Below are 16,087 nucleotides of genomic sequence, written 5' to 3' on the forward strand. Positions count from 1 at the left end.
ATGCATTTGGAATTTAGATCTGAAACAGGTTGTAGAAAATATGAGTAGGTGTCACTTTTCATGCGAACAATGTTCAAGTTTCACCACAGGCAGATACGATTTCCTCTTGAAGTTAGCAGATATTTAAATAAGAAATAGTGTGCCTTTCTACTTCAGCACTTTTTAATTTTTTTTCCGAGTCCAGAAAAAATGCAAAGTTAAGTGTACGTTGCTGTTAGTCATAACTGAATTCCTTCGGAAGATGATGTTGTAATTTATCGGAAGGCATGGTGGTGTTTAAGCTGGTAAGGCCTGCAGAGCTCCGGAGCGGGACGCGAGGGGGTGACGAGCGCACCTGGTGACTGGAGCCGGGCTCTGCTGTCGTGCGCCTTTGCAGCCATCTGTTCTGACAGAGGCACTGATTGTCATTCTTAGTTGAGTGGGGTTGCTTCATTAGTGACTTTGAGACTTTCTCTTGGCCTGATTTAAGTGACATTTAACCACTGGTAAAAATTCTGCAGACTTTAGGGGCAGCTTCTGTGGAGACTTGATCCTCGGTCCAAAATAAAATTACGATCATTTCTATGGTTTTCAAAGAAAAGCCATTAGTAATCATTACGGCAGTGGCTGAGCGCGGCTGGTGCACAGCTGCGAGTGAAATGCAGGAGGAAGCCAGCATTAAAACCAATCAGTGTCATTGTCCTAACGGAGCAGAAATGAATCCCTAATTTAAACAGCCTTCAAATCCTGTCATTAGGGAAGCGGCTCAAATGTAGGCTCGAGCGTGCTTTCTGTAAAAGTAAACTTTTCAAAGTTAGAAGAATCTAGAAATGGGGCAAGCTCAGGTGGCTGAACTCTGCACTGACTCTCAGAGGGCTGCTTCTGCTGAGCGTTCTCTGTGCGTTCCGGAAGCAGCTCCTGTGGGCGACACCCGATGGGGACCGCGCTTTGCTCCGCAAACATTGTCACTGCGCCTGCGCGGTGACTCCAAGAGCCGAGGCCCACGCCTGTCCCCTCCCCCCACGAAGAGGTGCCGTGGAGCACGTGACCTGACCCCTCCTCACAGCTGGAGGCAGAGGGGCCGGGATGGACCCCACGCCTCCCTGACTTCCAACCAGGCACCTTCCCCGGCTCCATGCTCATGGTGACGCAGCCGATTTTGCGTGAAGACCTGTGTGCTACCCATGGGAGGCCAATAAGGAGAAGGGCTGTGTACGACCACGGAGAGCTGCGGGACAGTCGGCCGGAGAAAAACAGGAAGAACTGAAAGACTGGCACCTCCACACCTTTCCACACATCTTCAGAGGTACATGTCAACCCGCCCTCCACCCTCCACTGCCATCCCACCTACGCATAGGGAACAGGTAGCATTCCTTGGGAAGGATGGAAACCGAGTTCTCACCCAGGCGAGAGAAAATGCCAGGATCCCAGGGGCAGGCTGCACAGAGATTCAGCCTCAAGGGAAGTCCAGGAGGATCTGGGCAGGGCACAAGGTGACAACGAGCTCAAGCTGTGCAGGTAGAACCAAGCGGATCCGTGTGGCAAGAACTGGGGGAGAAGAGGCAGTGCCCTAGGAACCCAGACGGCTGCCTTCATCTCCGCAGCTCTGAGACGCGCCTCCATGGATGGAGCGCATAAAGGGCTGCCTTCATCTCCGCAGCTCTGAGACACGCCTCTGTGGACGGAGGGCATAGACGGCTGCCTCCATCTCCGTGGCTTTCAGACACGCCTCTGTGGACCCAGCGTGTAGACAGCTGCCTCCATCTCCGCAGCTCTGAGACGCGCCTCTGTGCACCGAGCGCATAGACCGCTGCCTCCATCTCCCTGGCTTTCAGACACGCCTCTGCGAGCCCAGTGCATCCCTGGATGAGAATGAAGCAACGGAATGGGACAGTTAGAGGGACGGACCCCAGGGAAGACCCAGAGACACACCTGAACGTGTGTGGGAGCCGCGAGGGTCCTGGTGAAGTTTCCCAGATTCTGAACGTTGGTTTAATGGTGAAGGCTTCACATTCTAATCCTCCTGTAAGCAAAGGTGTCCATCAGCTAGGAAAACGTCCTATCGGCAATGAAAAGAAGTAAGTGTGCTTTTCAGAAATGGAAGGGAAGCAAGCCCACTGCCTCCTGCCGTCTCCCTGGGCAGCGGCTGGGTGCTGTAGAGAAGCTGGGGCGGGTAGTGGGCACGTCAGGGGTAGATGCGGAAGGGGTGGACGCGGAAGGGGTGGACGCGGAAGGGGTGGACGCGGCACGACCCTGCTTCTTACCCTGATTCTTCCTAGGCAGTGCTGACAGCATCTGTTTTATGGTTTGGGGTTCTGTGGCCATTTCATTTCGAAAAAGGCCTGTACTATAAAAAGTGCAGTGTGGACTCACAAGACTGGTGGGAACGTGTTGAATCTCCTGACCACGGTGGGGCTGGCCTGCCATGCCAGGAGGACGCAGGGCCCCTGCCCTCCCATTCTGCATCGGGGGGGAGGGCAGTAGGATGAACCCATAAACACATAACAAACACTCTGCAGGGCAGGAAAGGCTGCAGGGCCCACACACAGTGGACGAAAGTGGATCATGTCCTTCTCTTGGTGTTTATGAGGTGATAATACTATTGTTTCCTTTTCCATCAAGAAATCCAGTCTTTTCTTATGAGCAATTTCCCTTCTCATGTGTGAACCTGGTTTTTCCTTCTAATACTTTGAAGCCTTAACTGCTTCCTTTTGCTTCCACATTTGCATGATTTGGAGACAACTTCCCCCTGAGAAGATGCAATTGTGCTTTGAGTTTAAAAACCTGTCAATTTAAAGTGTGCATTTCCTCCTCTTTCTTCCCAAACCTTGCAGTTGGCATTCACGGGGCAGGTCTTTAAGAAACGAGGGGCCACTTGGGCAGGCGTGGTGGCTCACGGCTTAATCCCAGCACTTTGGGAGGCCAAGGTGGATGGATCACGAGGTCAAGAGTTTGAGACAAGCCTGGCCAACATGATGAAACCCCGTCTCTACTAAAAATACAAAAATTAGCCGAGCGTGGTGTCAGGCGCCTGTAGTCTCACCTATTGGGCGTCTGAGGCAGGAGAATTGCTTGATCCCGGGAAGTGGAGGTTACAGTGAGCTGAGATTGTGCCATTGCACTCCAGCCTGGGCAACAGACCCAGACTCCATCTAAAAAAAAAAAGGAAAGGAAAGAAAAGAAACGAGGTGCCACTCAATGCAGCCTCCCCCAAACAGACACCACCACACCACAGAGCACACAGAGCTCCAGCCACGGGGTTGAGGCTCAGCTTCACGGAGATCTAACTCTTCTGTGGCGGCAGAGAACAAACTTAACTTCCCCCCAGGCCTCAATTTCTGCATCCACAGAACTAGAGATGATCACTCCTGGCGTAATGACAGAGTGGTAGGGTGTTAGAGTGAGGTCCCGAGATATGCCTGTTGGCAAATGTACCTTTAAATCATCATACGTGCCATTTTTCTTCATCGATTCTCCATAATAAGGCATTGCCAGGACCGACACCAGGCGGCAGCTCAGCCCCTGGTGGTCTTGGTGCCCACCCTTCCCTGCCAAGATCAGACGGGGGCCAGCGTCAAGGTCAGTGGAGTCCTGTGGGTTCATCGTGTCGTCTTCCAGGCAAGCTGCCTGCTCGTGTGGTGGCCGTGCTGGGTCTGAACCTGTGGCCTTCCCAGTGCAGGAGAAGCGACACCAGAGAGCCAGTGCCAGCGTGCCGGGGCTGGCTCAGATGCCCGGCAGCTGTGGGGGAAGCATTGTCTCCACTTCCAGGACAAGGAGAGGCAGCCGAGGACGTTTACTGTCCCGTGTTACCCGGCCACACACCCCAGGGCCCCTTCTCTTCCCCTTCTGCTGTGCTGCTCTGAGCCGGAGACTGAGCCGGCCAGGGCAGCCGAGGCCAAGAGTGGCGCTGCTGAGGGGCCGCCATCATGAGGGGTCAGAATGTGGTGGGTAAGCCAGGACTGCGCTGGCCCGGCGAGGTCGGTGTGCTGAGACCAGTGTGCCCGGGTCACAGTGGTGATTGAAACGTTTGCCTCTGCACCTACTGGGAAGTCTCTTCCTGGAGGACCCTGGCTTTGGTCTGTGGTTGTGCTGACGTGGACATCTTTGCCTCGCAGGATGCAGATTGCAGACGCTCATCGTCTCGCAGGCAGCTCCAGCTCTTGTGGTGGCCGTGCTGGGTCTGTGCCCGGGGCCTTCCCCCATATGCTTTCGCTTTCTAGTGTCTGCGATGACGTGCGATTCACTAATCACCCGGACTCAGCGCATCTCTATGTTAAATAGCGCGTGTCCATCTGCAAAGCACACGACAGCCCCCGCGGCCACTGGGTGCCGGTGCCCAGCCTGTCCCGAGAGCCTCTGACAGCCAAGGATTGGCCCAGGTGTGGCTGATGGATGAAACAAGACTGTGAGCATTCCCAGGCAGTGACGTGGGGCCCCCGACACGGTTCTCCTTCGAGTGCCCAGAAACACGAGCCTGCCTGATACATAGAGAATGTAAAACGCCCACTGGCTTCCCTGAAAGTCAGGTTTCTTCTTGCAAGTAAGTCTACCCTAGGGCTATATGGTCCATCGGTCACTCACCTGCCCACAATCATTTCTTTCCTCTCTTCTGCCTCTTCATTGGCGGAGTGTTCTGCCTCCCTCCATCATCACTCAGGAGAGCCCTGTTGCAGGTCAGTGCAGAATCTCTGGCTGCACTGGAGACATTGCGGTGTCGGTGGAAGCATCACAGGGCCTCGTGGGGGCGCCAAGAGGAGTGCATGGGGGCCGGAACCTGCAGGTCTGTCTGCGCCTCTGTCCTCTGAGTATGCGCTCTGCCTCTCTGGTGCTGATTTCCTCACTTTCTGGAAGGTGTTGATGATGCAGCCACCTGGGCCCGGGCCTCTGAGGACCGGTTCTGGGAAGCATCCTGCTTCCTTCCCTTCTCAAGGCGCACTGCCCGAGTCTCCCTTCCAGGAAGTGTGAGCAGCTTGTGAGATAGAGACGACTCATCACTTAGCAAAGGAAGGCAAACGTGGCGCACCCAGCACAGTGATCACGGCGCCCTATGTTTGATTAAGGGCCATCACAGACCCTCTCAGATCCACCCAGACCCCTCTGGGCCACAGGGGAGTAGGACAGCCATTTCTCTGAAGCTCAAGGGTGATCAGAGATGTTAGAAAGTGCGCCTGTGTTGTGTGTTCACTCGGGACAGGTCCACGCTCTCCAGGCGGCACCCGAGGCACCGCACACGCCATCCGCACGTCAGCTGCTGTGCCCAGAGGTGTGCATTGCTGGAGGAGGGTTGGGTGTTGACTCCAAGGAAGCACCAGGGCACAGACTAGACGACCTTGCTACAGCTCCCCCGAGATGGTTTACAGGGTCTCCAGTCACACGTTGTGGAGTCTGGTTTACATGGTCTCCAGTCACACGTTATGGAATATGGTTTACGGGGTCTCCAGGTCACACGTTATGGAGCACTGCCTTCATCAAGCTCCAGCAGATGAGAAAGGTGACTCCTAAAGTACGTTCTGCCAGAGGGACCCTAAGCGAGGGGTCTGAGTGAGGAAGCCCCACCCGGAGTTGCCGCGGTGAAAGACTGTTTCTCCAGTGAAGACAGATGTGCATTCCCACGCGTGAATGGATGATTCCCAAGACTTCTCAGTCAAAGGCACGTTCTGTTTTGGCGATGGAAATGTGAGGTCAGAGGTCGGCGCTGTCAGTTTCACAGCACCGATCAGCCTCACGCATGGGATGGGAGCCTCTCCCTGGGAGGTATTCAGTTTGGACCATGGGAAGTAAAGAGGCTAGGTGGAGGAAGCTTATGGTCACGTGATTTCAGAACGTCTCGGAGCGCAGAGAGAGCTGTAGTTGTATGACAGCAGCCAACGCTGGCTTCCTAGGCCAGGCGGCCCATCTTTCAAATGACTGGTGGAGCAAATGGTTCTCCTCCCTCATACGAGGAGGCCGGGAGAGAGAGATCTACCGGAAGAAGGAGGATTTCCTTGTCTCTTTAAGCATAGATAAGGGCATTTCTAAGGTCGCTGAGATGGTAATTAACATTTCTCCCATGCTGTCCCAGATACGGAAGATGTAAGGAAGAACATGGCTCTACCCTCGGCCTGTCCAGGCGAACAGCGTTCTTGCCGAGTGAGGGTTCTGGACTGGGGGTGGGAACGTGGTAGAAGTACGGTAGTCCCCGCTGTCCACGGGGACATGTTCCAAGACCCCTAGCAGATGCCTGAAACCTCAGCCAGTACCAACACTTGTAGGTAGATTTTTCCTATTGTTGACAAAAAGAGTTGAACTCTGTAAAGTATTTTGAAGGGGTTTATTCTGAGCCAAATATGAATGACCCACGGCCCGTGGCACAGCCCTCAGGAGATCCTAAGAACATGTGTCCAGCGTGGTCAAGATACAGCTTTTGGTTTTATACACTTTAGGGAGACATAAGCCATTGGTCACTACCTGTAGATGTACCTTGGTTGGGTCTGGAAAGGCAGGACAACTGGAAGTGAGGCCTCCCAAGTCATTATGGAGTCAAACATTTTCTGATTGGCCATTGGTTGAAAGAGTTAAATTATTGTCTGAAGACCTAGAATTCATAGAAAGCGATGTCTGGGTGAAGATAAGGGGTTGTGGAGATGCAGTTCCCACCGTGCAGAGGAAGCCTCCAGGCAGCAGGCTGCAAAGAGGATGGATGGTAAGTGTTTCTTATCAGAGTCAATTCTCTCCTGGATCTGGGAAAAGGAAGGAAAAGGAAGGAAAAAGAAGGGAATTCTCTTCAGAATGTAGATTTTCCTGCACTATTTCAAGATACGGCAAAATAAATAAATAAAAAATTACACATTCGGGATGGAAATATTTTTATTTTGTTATTTATCTGTCACGTGATGTGCCCGAGTCAGGTTGGAAAGTGAGCCATGTTATGTAGGGTAAAGAAAACCCCTCTAATGAGACTCCGTGGTTTGTAGGGCATGACTCCCCAGGCCCCTTGGATGGGAATTTGGGCAAGAGCAGAAGAAAGCCAGAGTGCAGAGCTCACTGTGTCTGTGCAGCCATGATAAAGCTCGGCGCATACGTTAAGCACAGTAAGAGAGTAACCTGAATAACTGTAATGAAATCGGCACGTATAACAATCTTCTTTAATAAAACGTATGTGAATGTGGTCTCTGTTTCTCTCTCAAAGCCGTTTATTTCATACCTCAGTGACTGAAGCCACAGGAAGAGAGCCTCCAAGAAGGGGGTGCTGCCCTGTACAAAATGTAGGCTGAAAATACAAAGCCTCGTTAGATAAGGAAGGATGGTACCCACAGTTACACTGACACACATGCTGCATTAAGCTCTCCCAGCTAGAAGGCCACACCACACTCGGAAACCTTCCATGCATGTACCCTCAGCCCATGCTGGATTTTTAACTTTGAACGGTGTTACCTGAGCCACACAGCTTCCAGACCTCCTGTTCTCTCATCTGATAAACAGCAAGGGCGGGTGGGAGGAGATCAGGCAAGGAAGCGTTTGTACTCCTGCAATTCAAGGCTGACCTTCAAACGTCCCCACTCCTCATTCTTGGAGTGCTGTTCTCAAGATAATTAGGTGTGTTCCTCCAGCAAATCGCAGGCTTCCGATACCAAGCTTGTCCTCTGTGTGAAGCACGTGGCTTTGCTAAACTCCATGCCTGTTGCTGCTGGTGTTGTTAGCGGAGTGCTCATGCTTGTCATTGCAACTGGGTGATGTTGGCCCATACTTCAAGTCTGCCCCCTGAGAGCCCCTGCCTTGTCTCTGTGTGCATGTGTGCTGAAAGTCTGGTGTAAGGAGGGCTGAGGTTGAAGGGCCCATTGTTTTAGTTCATCCCCAAATTCCTTTCTCACCCAGCTGGATGCTCTGTTCTCACATTACTCACACATGTGACGATGGTCTCCATGGAAACTGTAGTTAATTAGAACTGTCCATCATATTTCTACATGAATGAGACCATTCCAGTCTGTGGTTTTATGTTATACTTAATGTGGACATTTGGCAGATGTATTTCATTAGCTGAAAAACACAACTTAAAGTATGCAAAAAGTGCTGTTACCCTTGAAGAAATGGGGTTATGTTAAATCATTTGAGCTGTCTTGTAAGATACTTATCCTAATTCAGATAGCTATTTCTTATACATGTATGTTTTTTAAAAAGCTGTAACTGGGAGATCCCATGAAATGAAATCTTAGTTCACATTTACCTGAGAGGTGACCGTATCCTCTTCATCAGCATCTCACATTCCAAATCTGTCATCTTCCTTTCCCAACCTTCTACCAACTTACTGGAAATGGCAGATGCCAATTTGTTGAATCAGAGATGGTGATTGCAGTGTAAGTGGCTCCAGCATCATATTCTGAAATAAATCCGTTTGCAGACTACAGCCTGGCTAACTGCATCTAACACTTGGGTGGGGGGTGGGGGCAAATGTGAGCTGTGCCTCAAAGCCTGTCCATGAATATTGGAAACCCACATATGTGTGTGAATACATGCCTAGAGTCTGAACATGCAATCATATTTATATTTTGGGCATATATGCCAAAATGATGACAAAGATGTGTGTACAGACATGTCATCATTCTGATACCCCATAAATAACATGTTTACATGCACATGTAACCTGGTGCCAAATGCTCCCTTATCTGATGCTCCCTGCCCCCCTCCTCAGGCCACTCCCCACACCTCTCACTGTGGCTGGTGTCGGGCAGAGCCTCCCTGAGATCCAGCTGTGTCTGCACTGCCTCTGCATCCAGGTAGAAACCAAGGCAGCCTGGAGAGTCGGCACCTGGTTTCCTGGGCAGAGCCTCCCTGAGATCCAGCTGTGTCTACACTGCCTCTGCATCCAGGTAGAAACCAAGGCAGCCTGGAGAGTTGGCACCTGGTTTCCTGGGCAGAGCCTCCCTGAGATCCAGCTGTGTCTACACTGCCTCTGCAGCCAGGTAGAAACCAAGGCAGCCTGGAGAGTCGGCACCTGGTTTCCTGGGCAGAGCCCACTGGGAGTAGAGCCACTGGATGATGCTCAGTCCAGCTCCTCAGGGACCAGTTAAATCAAGTCACAAGCTTGTCTGTCTCCCCAGTTCCCTGTTGCCCCACACATGGAGGGAAGACAGTGCTCAGTGACCCCAAGACCTTTTACAGCCACATGGTGATGTCATTCTAAGAAAGTGATGTCTGCTTTTGTGTTAGCACAGAGTGAATGGAAAATCAATGCCAGTGACCTGGATGATGTCCCAACAGAGGGAAATTAAATCAGCGTTTTGGTCAAAGTGGAGTTAATATGAACTAATATTAAGCACTAAGATCACAAATGCAGGCTTTGGACATTGCAAAATGAGGCTTCGAATGGCATGACGCTTTCTAGACCGGAAGGAAAGTCTTTCTCATGGGCAACGCAGGGCCCTCATGGGACTCACCCAGCTGGAAGGAACCAGGGAAAATCAGAGTGGGCTGATTTTACTCAAGTCTGTTCCAATGCAAATAAGGCCTAATAAATTTGAAGTTAGGCCAGAGTTAAAGCTGAGAATCATTGGGACTCACTGCCTATGTCTGTGTCTAGGTGGGAGAAATACGTGCATCTGTGGTCACAATGCTGCTTTACAGAAAACAGTGGTTGTTCTTGAGGTTATTGGCACAAAATGCTGGGCTCTGAGCAGTGACGTTTGAAGAAATACAAAGGTGTCTGTCATGTTTGAACTGTTGAGTGTGGAGGGTTTTGAAGATGTGCAGGGAGTGACTGCAGTCTACACCAGAAACGCATTAAAGAGTGACTTTGTTTCTGTCTTTGCAGAGGAAGAAGCTGGAGACCTGGTCCAGCCGGGCATCAGCTTTCCGGGGCCGGCAGAGGAGGATCTAGGTAGAGTACAGACGTCAGCCCCGCTCTGGCGGGGCCCGGACAGAACCGGGCATGCTCCGGGCACCTCCCATCATGCAGACCGTCCCACAAACACACGTTAGCATGTTTGCCTTTAGAAAGGGAGCTAAGAAGAACTAAGTACAATGCGGCACTTTTTTCCAAAAATAATAGTTTTTAAGCATTACGGAAGTGCTAGGTGAGGAAGGGCTGTTCCTGGCCCTCAGGAACTGAGGCAGCCGTTCACATAAACGATGCATGTCTCCAGAGGTGAAGGACACCTCCTTCCGTTGCTCCTCTGTGACTAAACATATTCTAAGCAAACTCAGGAAGCAGGGTGTTCCCGCATTTGCATTTTTCATGTAGACCTTCCTTGGCAGGAAGCAGCTCCTCTCTCCAGCTGGCCCCACACACTGGGGTCTGGATGCTGAGTATGACTGTGCGCTTCCTTCCAAGGGCCCTGCGAGAGGCTGCCACGACACACTTTCCTCGATGCTGGTTCAAATCACGTGGAAATTTCATTTCTGAGCTGCCACCAGCACAGCAAAGCTGGTGCCATATTTGCCATCAGTCTTTTGACATGGAGCTATGCTTACAAGAACAAGGCCCAATGCTTCTGTTAAAGATGTGAAATGTTGAATACATCTGACATCAAACTGTTGAATAAAATCAACATCAAACCACAGCTGAAGACGGAAGCCCCATCAGTGGCTCTGTCTGTGGTTATTCTCTAACCTAAAGGAGGTTTGTTGCTGTCTGTGGTTATTCTCTAACCTAAAAGATTGTCGGCCTCTTTCTCAAGCCACTGACAGCTGTCTGCAGTGACAGCACTCAGGGCTGGGGCATGGATCATAAGTTCAATTTATATTTAAATGTACATTTTTAAAAACGTATTTCAGACTTTTAGCCAATGCATCTATTGCTGGTTTGATTTGCCTATAGAATAATATCGAAAATTGAAGGAGTCCACTTTGTATAAAGCTGTGATTTTTGTTAAAGAAAACTACAGCCAAAAAGTGTTTGCTTTTCAATATAAGATGATGGAAATGGGTAGAGTTCTAAAGGATGACCGTCCATTATCCACTGCAGCTGAGTCCTAGATTTGTTGCTGACGTTCTACACAGCCTTTCTTCACTCGGAAATAGACGAGTGAAAGTATTTCGACGTCTCATTAGGAAGGAACAGTGGCTATCATGTTTGAATAATTATGCATCTGTTTTTTTAAACCTCAGTCTGGCAATACTCCATCGTGATGAATCTTCACTACTCAGCCTGCCTGGGGAGGCTTCCAAATGCATGGGACTCATTTGACGTTTGTTTTCTGGAGGCTTTGGAGGTAGCTCAGCTGCCTTTGCACTGTCTCTGGACAATGTTAATGTCATAGTTGTGTCTATTCCAGTTCTTCTCCATAGCAGCGGCGCCCACGTGCCCCAGGGGCCTTCTCTGGGGCAGCAGGAGGTACCTGGGGTGGTTCTGCTTGGGCTCAGGCACAGTGAGAAGAACCTGGAGGCTGGAGCAGGGGGCACAGAACTGAAACAAGAGTGCAGGAGTCACTCTGGGGAGGCCAGCTTTGCCTGGATTCTGATCCTGGACTCTGTGGTTGAGAGTTTGTTTGTTCTGCAGCCACACAAGTGAGCATCGAGGGATGAGGCTGGGGGGCGAAGGAGGCAGAATGTCACATGGGTGGCTTGGTGAAGGCTGGATTGTAGGGACAGAAAGCATTTTTTCATCTTAGCCCTTTGTAAGTAAGTTCAACAGCATTAAATGCATTCATGTTGCTGTATAGCCGTCAGCACCTCTGTCTCTAGAACTTTTTCCTCTTCTGCAAGTAAAACTCTGTCCCCACGAAACACTCAGTCCCTTTCCCCTCCCCAGCCCTGGAACCCCCATTCTGCTTTCTGTCTCTGAAACTGACTCCTCCAGGGCCCTCCTAGAAATGGAACCACACAGGATTTGTTGTTTTGTGACTGGCTCATTTCACATGGGGTAATGTCTTCTTGTTACTGCACGTATCAATGTGTCAGACGCCCTTTCTGTTGAAGGCTGAGCCACACTGCACTTTGTGGATGGACCACACTGGTTTCCGTTCCTCCGTGGACAGACCCCGGGTCGCTTCTCCTTGGCCATTGTGAATGGTACTGCTGTGAACACGGAGTGCAGCTCTCTCTCCACGTCACTGCTTTCGGTTCATTTGGGTAAATGTCCAGAAGTGGAATTGGTGGATCCCATGGTGAACTGATGCTTCCTCGTTTTGAGGAACCTCCACACTGCTTAGGGACAGGGTGTGCTTTGCGAGCTGCCTCTACAGTCTTGCCATGGGGTGGGGGTTGGCCATTGTAAGAATGAGAAGGGTCAGATGTTAGAAGCTCTGGAAAGAAGGAAATGAGAGAATTTGGTGACGGTTGGCTGAGAGGACCCTCAAACACGTGCCTGGCTTTCCCCTCTTGGGGTGGTACGTGGGTGGAGGACTCTGGAGGGAGAGGGAGGAGCTGCTGTAGCCATCTGGTGAGCCCAGGGACTTGAAACAGCCAGGTGCAGGCACACGGTGACCTGGAGTCGCAAGATTTGTGCAGAAGTGCACGTCATAAGGAAGGTGGACGCATTGGTTCCAGGGAGGCCTTTTAGCCCATTCATGGAAATATTAGGTCTTGACCCTGGTTCTATGTCAGTCAGGATCACTTGGGGAAAGTTTAAAAACATAACAGTGGCCAGGCCCCATCTGATGTATTTGTCTGAGGAAGGACTTGGCCATTGTCGTCTTTAAAAGTTCTTTACCTGATGCTTTTTTTTTTAATGGAAGAAACGCTTCTTGTTTTACTTTAAAAATATTTTTTCTAGCTTTATTAATTTATATTCACAGATATAAATTGTGTATATAGTACACAACGTGATGTTCTGATACAGGTATACGCTGTGAGATGAGTCAACAAAGCTAATTAACATCTTGCCACCTCACATACTTATCATCACCTTGTGCTCTTAAGAACATTTAAGATCTCATCTCTTAGCAATTTTCAAGTAAACAAACCATTTAACTGTGGCCACCACGTGGTACCATAGACCTGGTCACTTACTCCTCTTGTCTAACTGAAATGCTGCACCCTTCCGCCAACATCCTCCCAGTTCCCCCCAACCCTCTCTCTGTTGACCACTGTTCTACCCTCTGCTTCTGAGTTCTGTGCTTTCAGATTCCAAGTGTAAGTGAGGTCACGTGGCACCTGTTTTTCTGTGCCTGGCTTGTTCCACTTAGCATGATGTCCTCCAGGCTCATCTATGTTGTTGCAAATGCTGGGATTTCTCACTTTTTAAGACTGAGTAGGTATTCCACATTTTCTTTGTCTGTGCCTCTGCTGATGGGCTTGAGGTTGGTTCTGCGTGTTAGCTGTGGTGAACAGCATCTTAACGAACACGAGAGAGCAGATACCCTTCCACACATCGATTTTATTCCCTTCAGAAAAATACCCAGAAGTGGGATTCCTGGATTATTCCTTTATCATTCTAATGTACCCCTAGGATTGAGAATCCTGATATAAAACATATGAAAGGATAATTAAGAGAAAAAGCAAAAAACACAAAAAGAAAGGAAGGAAGAAAGGAGGGAAGGATATCTGAGTTATGTTCCCAACACTATCATAACAACTTTGGGAGAAAATAGCATTATTTTAGACATTTGTTTTTCCAAATTGAGTGTTCCAATCTCCTCATCTTTAAATTGAGAGGGTTAAATGATGATTTTTAAGGGATCTTCCCAGTCACGAATTTATGGATCTATAATTCTACTGGGTCAAATTAAAATTAAAAACACTTCATAATGATCTTGATGCTATTATAGTGAATGAGTAACTATCATTACCAAAATGCTGTGGGACATTTTACAGCACAGTATAGGTTAAAGTCATAAAGCAATGAAGTGACATTTGCTTCTGGTTCTATTTCAAAGCATCAGTCTTTTTTTTCCCAACTCCCCTCAGTCTTCAAAAGCTCCAAGGAAAGCTGAGTAGCATTGGCTGAAGAGCTTAAGATACCATTAGTGCCAGATGAATTAATAAAACCGCCCACACTTGTGTTATTACCCATTACCTCTTAAGAGCATTTGCGTTCTCTGAAGCTCATTGAGTGTAATGTATGAAAAGTAATTTTATGATGGGGATAATGGCTGTATAGGAGGATAAGGAAGTTTTCCATAAAATTAAAGTCACTGATAAAATGAATTAATGTAGCACATTCAAAACGAATACCTTGAAAGAGAAAACCTCACTTTTTCCAGAAGAAATGTTTCTAGGGAAGACCTTCAGACACACTAGAATTAAATTGCTCTCTTAACTTTTGTAACATTGGCTCATTATGACGTTACTTCTAAGAATGGCATTTTTTCATTTTCCCGAATGTTATATTTAAATCGGCTGTAAAGAGTTGGTGATTTATTTGCATCTATGAAGAGTGCTATATTGACCCAAATTTTGCATTGATAAATGAATGCAAGGTGAAATTTTAAAAAGTTGGCAGATTAAATTATCAAAGTATATTAAGCACATATTATATATGCAGCACAACACTGAGAAAATGTACACACTGTGTAATTTTGAAATACCTGAATATTAAAATAATACTTAGAGCCTTCCACCTGGCAGGCACATAGATTGTGAACATGTTTTTATATAATAGAACATCAGCTAGCATAGCTTTAATCATCTCCACAGCATTTAAGTGCACCAACGTCTATTCTAATGTTAATACATATCTTGTCTCACAGGAATTCCCCTTGGGATGTTTATTTTTGTGTGTTCTTTCAAAAAACAAAAACCCAGCTCTATCTATACTTGTCACTTTATCGTCCATACTTATTTTCTTCAGGGAAATTTATAGAAATAGCGGAAGTGTATTACATGGTAGGTTCTTGGTCTCACTGACGTCAAGAATGAAGCTGTGGACCTTTCGGGGGAGTGTCCGGAGTTTGTTCCTTTTAATGTTCAGACGTCTTCGGAGTTTCTTCCTTCTGGTCGGTTTGTGGTCTCAATGGCCTCAGGAGTGAAGCTGCAGAGCTTCGCGGTGAGTGTTGCAGCTCATAAAAGGAGTGCGGACCCAAAGAGTGAGCAACAGCAAGATTTAGTGCATACAGCGTAACAACTAAGGTTCCACACTGCGGAAGATGATCTCAGCAGGTTGCCAGTGCCGGCTCAGGCAGACTGCTTTTATTCCCTTATCTGGCCCCACCCACATCCTGCTGATTGGTCCATTTTACAGAGAGCTGATTGGTCTGTTTTACAAAGAGCTGATTGGTCTGTTTTGACAGGGTGCTGATTGGTGCATTTACAATCTCCAAGCTAGACAAAGAGTGCTGATTGGTGCATTTACAGTCCTCTAGCTAGACATAAAAGTTTTCCAAGTCCCCACTAGATGAGCTAGACACAGAGCATAGATTGGTGCATTTACAAACCTTGAGCTAGACACAGAGTGCTGATTGGTGCATTTACAATCCTCTAGCTAGACATAAAAGTTCTCCAAGTCCCCACCAGATTAGCTAGATACAGGGTGCTGATTGGTGCATCCACAAACCTTTTGCTAGACACAGAGTGCTGATTGGTGCATTTACAATCCTCTAGCTACACATAAAAGTTCTCCAAGTCCCCACCGGACTCAGGAGCCCGGCTGGCTTCACCTAGCGGAATCTGCGCTGGGGCCACGGGCAGAGCTGCCTGCCAGTCCTGCGCCAGGCGCCTGCACTCCTCAGCCCTTGGAGGGTCAATGGGACCGGGCGCCGTGGAGCAGGGGGCAGCGTCCATCGGGGAGGCTTGGGCTGCGCGGGAGCCCACCGCGAGGGGGAGGCTCAGGCATGGTGGGCTGCAGGTCCCGAGCCCTGTCCCACGGGGAGGCAGCTGAGGCCCTGGGAGATTTCGCGTGCAGCGCCGGTGGGCCAGCACTGCTGGGGGACCCAGCACACCCTCCGCAGCTGCTGGCCCAGGTGCTAAGCCCTTCACTGCCCCGCTGGCGCTGGCCGGCCGCTCCAAGTGCGGGGCCGCGGAGCCCGCACCCACCCAGAACTCGCGTTGGCCCACGAGCCCACACCTCTCCCTCCACACCTCCCCGCAAGCAGAGGGAGCCGGCTCCGGCCTCGGCCAGCCCCCAGGGCAGCGGCAGGCTGAAGGGCTCCTCAAGTGCAGCCGGAGTGGGCGCCGAGGCGGAGGAGGCGCCAGGAGTGAGTGAGGGCTGCCAGCATGCTGTCACCTCTCAGAAGCAGTGATGTGCTGAGCTTCTGTC

General features: G+C 49.5%; 1 protein-coding gene across 9 annotated transcripts in view; it reads left to right on the forward strand.

The window, feature by feature from the left end:
• Positions 1-16,087, forward strand: part of DLGAP2 (DLG associated protein 2) — a 1,001,683-nt gene that overhangs the window by 777,553 nt on the left and 208,043 nt on the right. For 6 of the 9 annotated variants that reach the window (XM_034965578.3, XM_034965577.3, XM_055107261.2 and 3 more), the window contains one exon: positions 9,767-9,832. The exons of the other annotated variants lie outside the window; for them this stretch is intronic. In XM_034965578.3, coding sequence (XP_034821469.1) covers positions 9,767-9,832 — 66 coding nt within the window. The remainder of the gene's footprint in view (positions 1-9,766; positions 9,833-16,087) is intronic. 9 annotated transcript variants of the gene reach the window in all.

This window comes from Pan paniscus, chromosome 7 (assembly GCF_029289425.2).
Source record: "Pan paniscus chromosome 7, NHGRI_mPanPan1-v2.0_pri, whole genome shotgun sequence".
Taxonomy (NCBI): domain Eukaryota; kingdom Metazoa; phylum Chordata; class Mammalia; order Primates; family Hominidae; genus Pan; species Pan paniscus.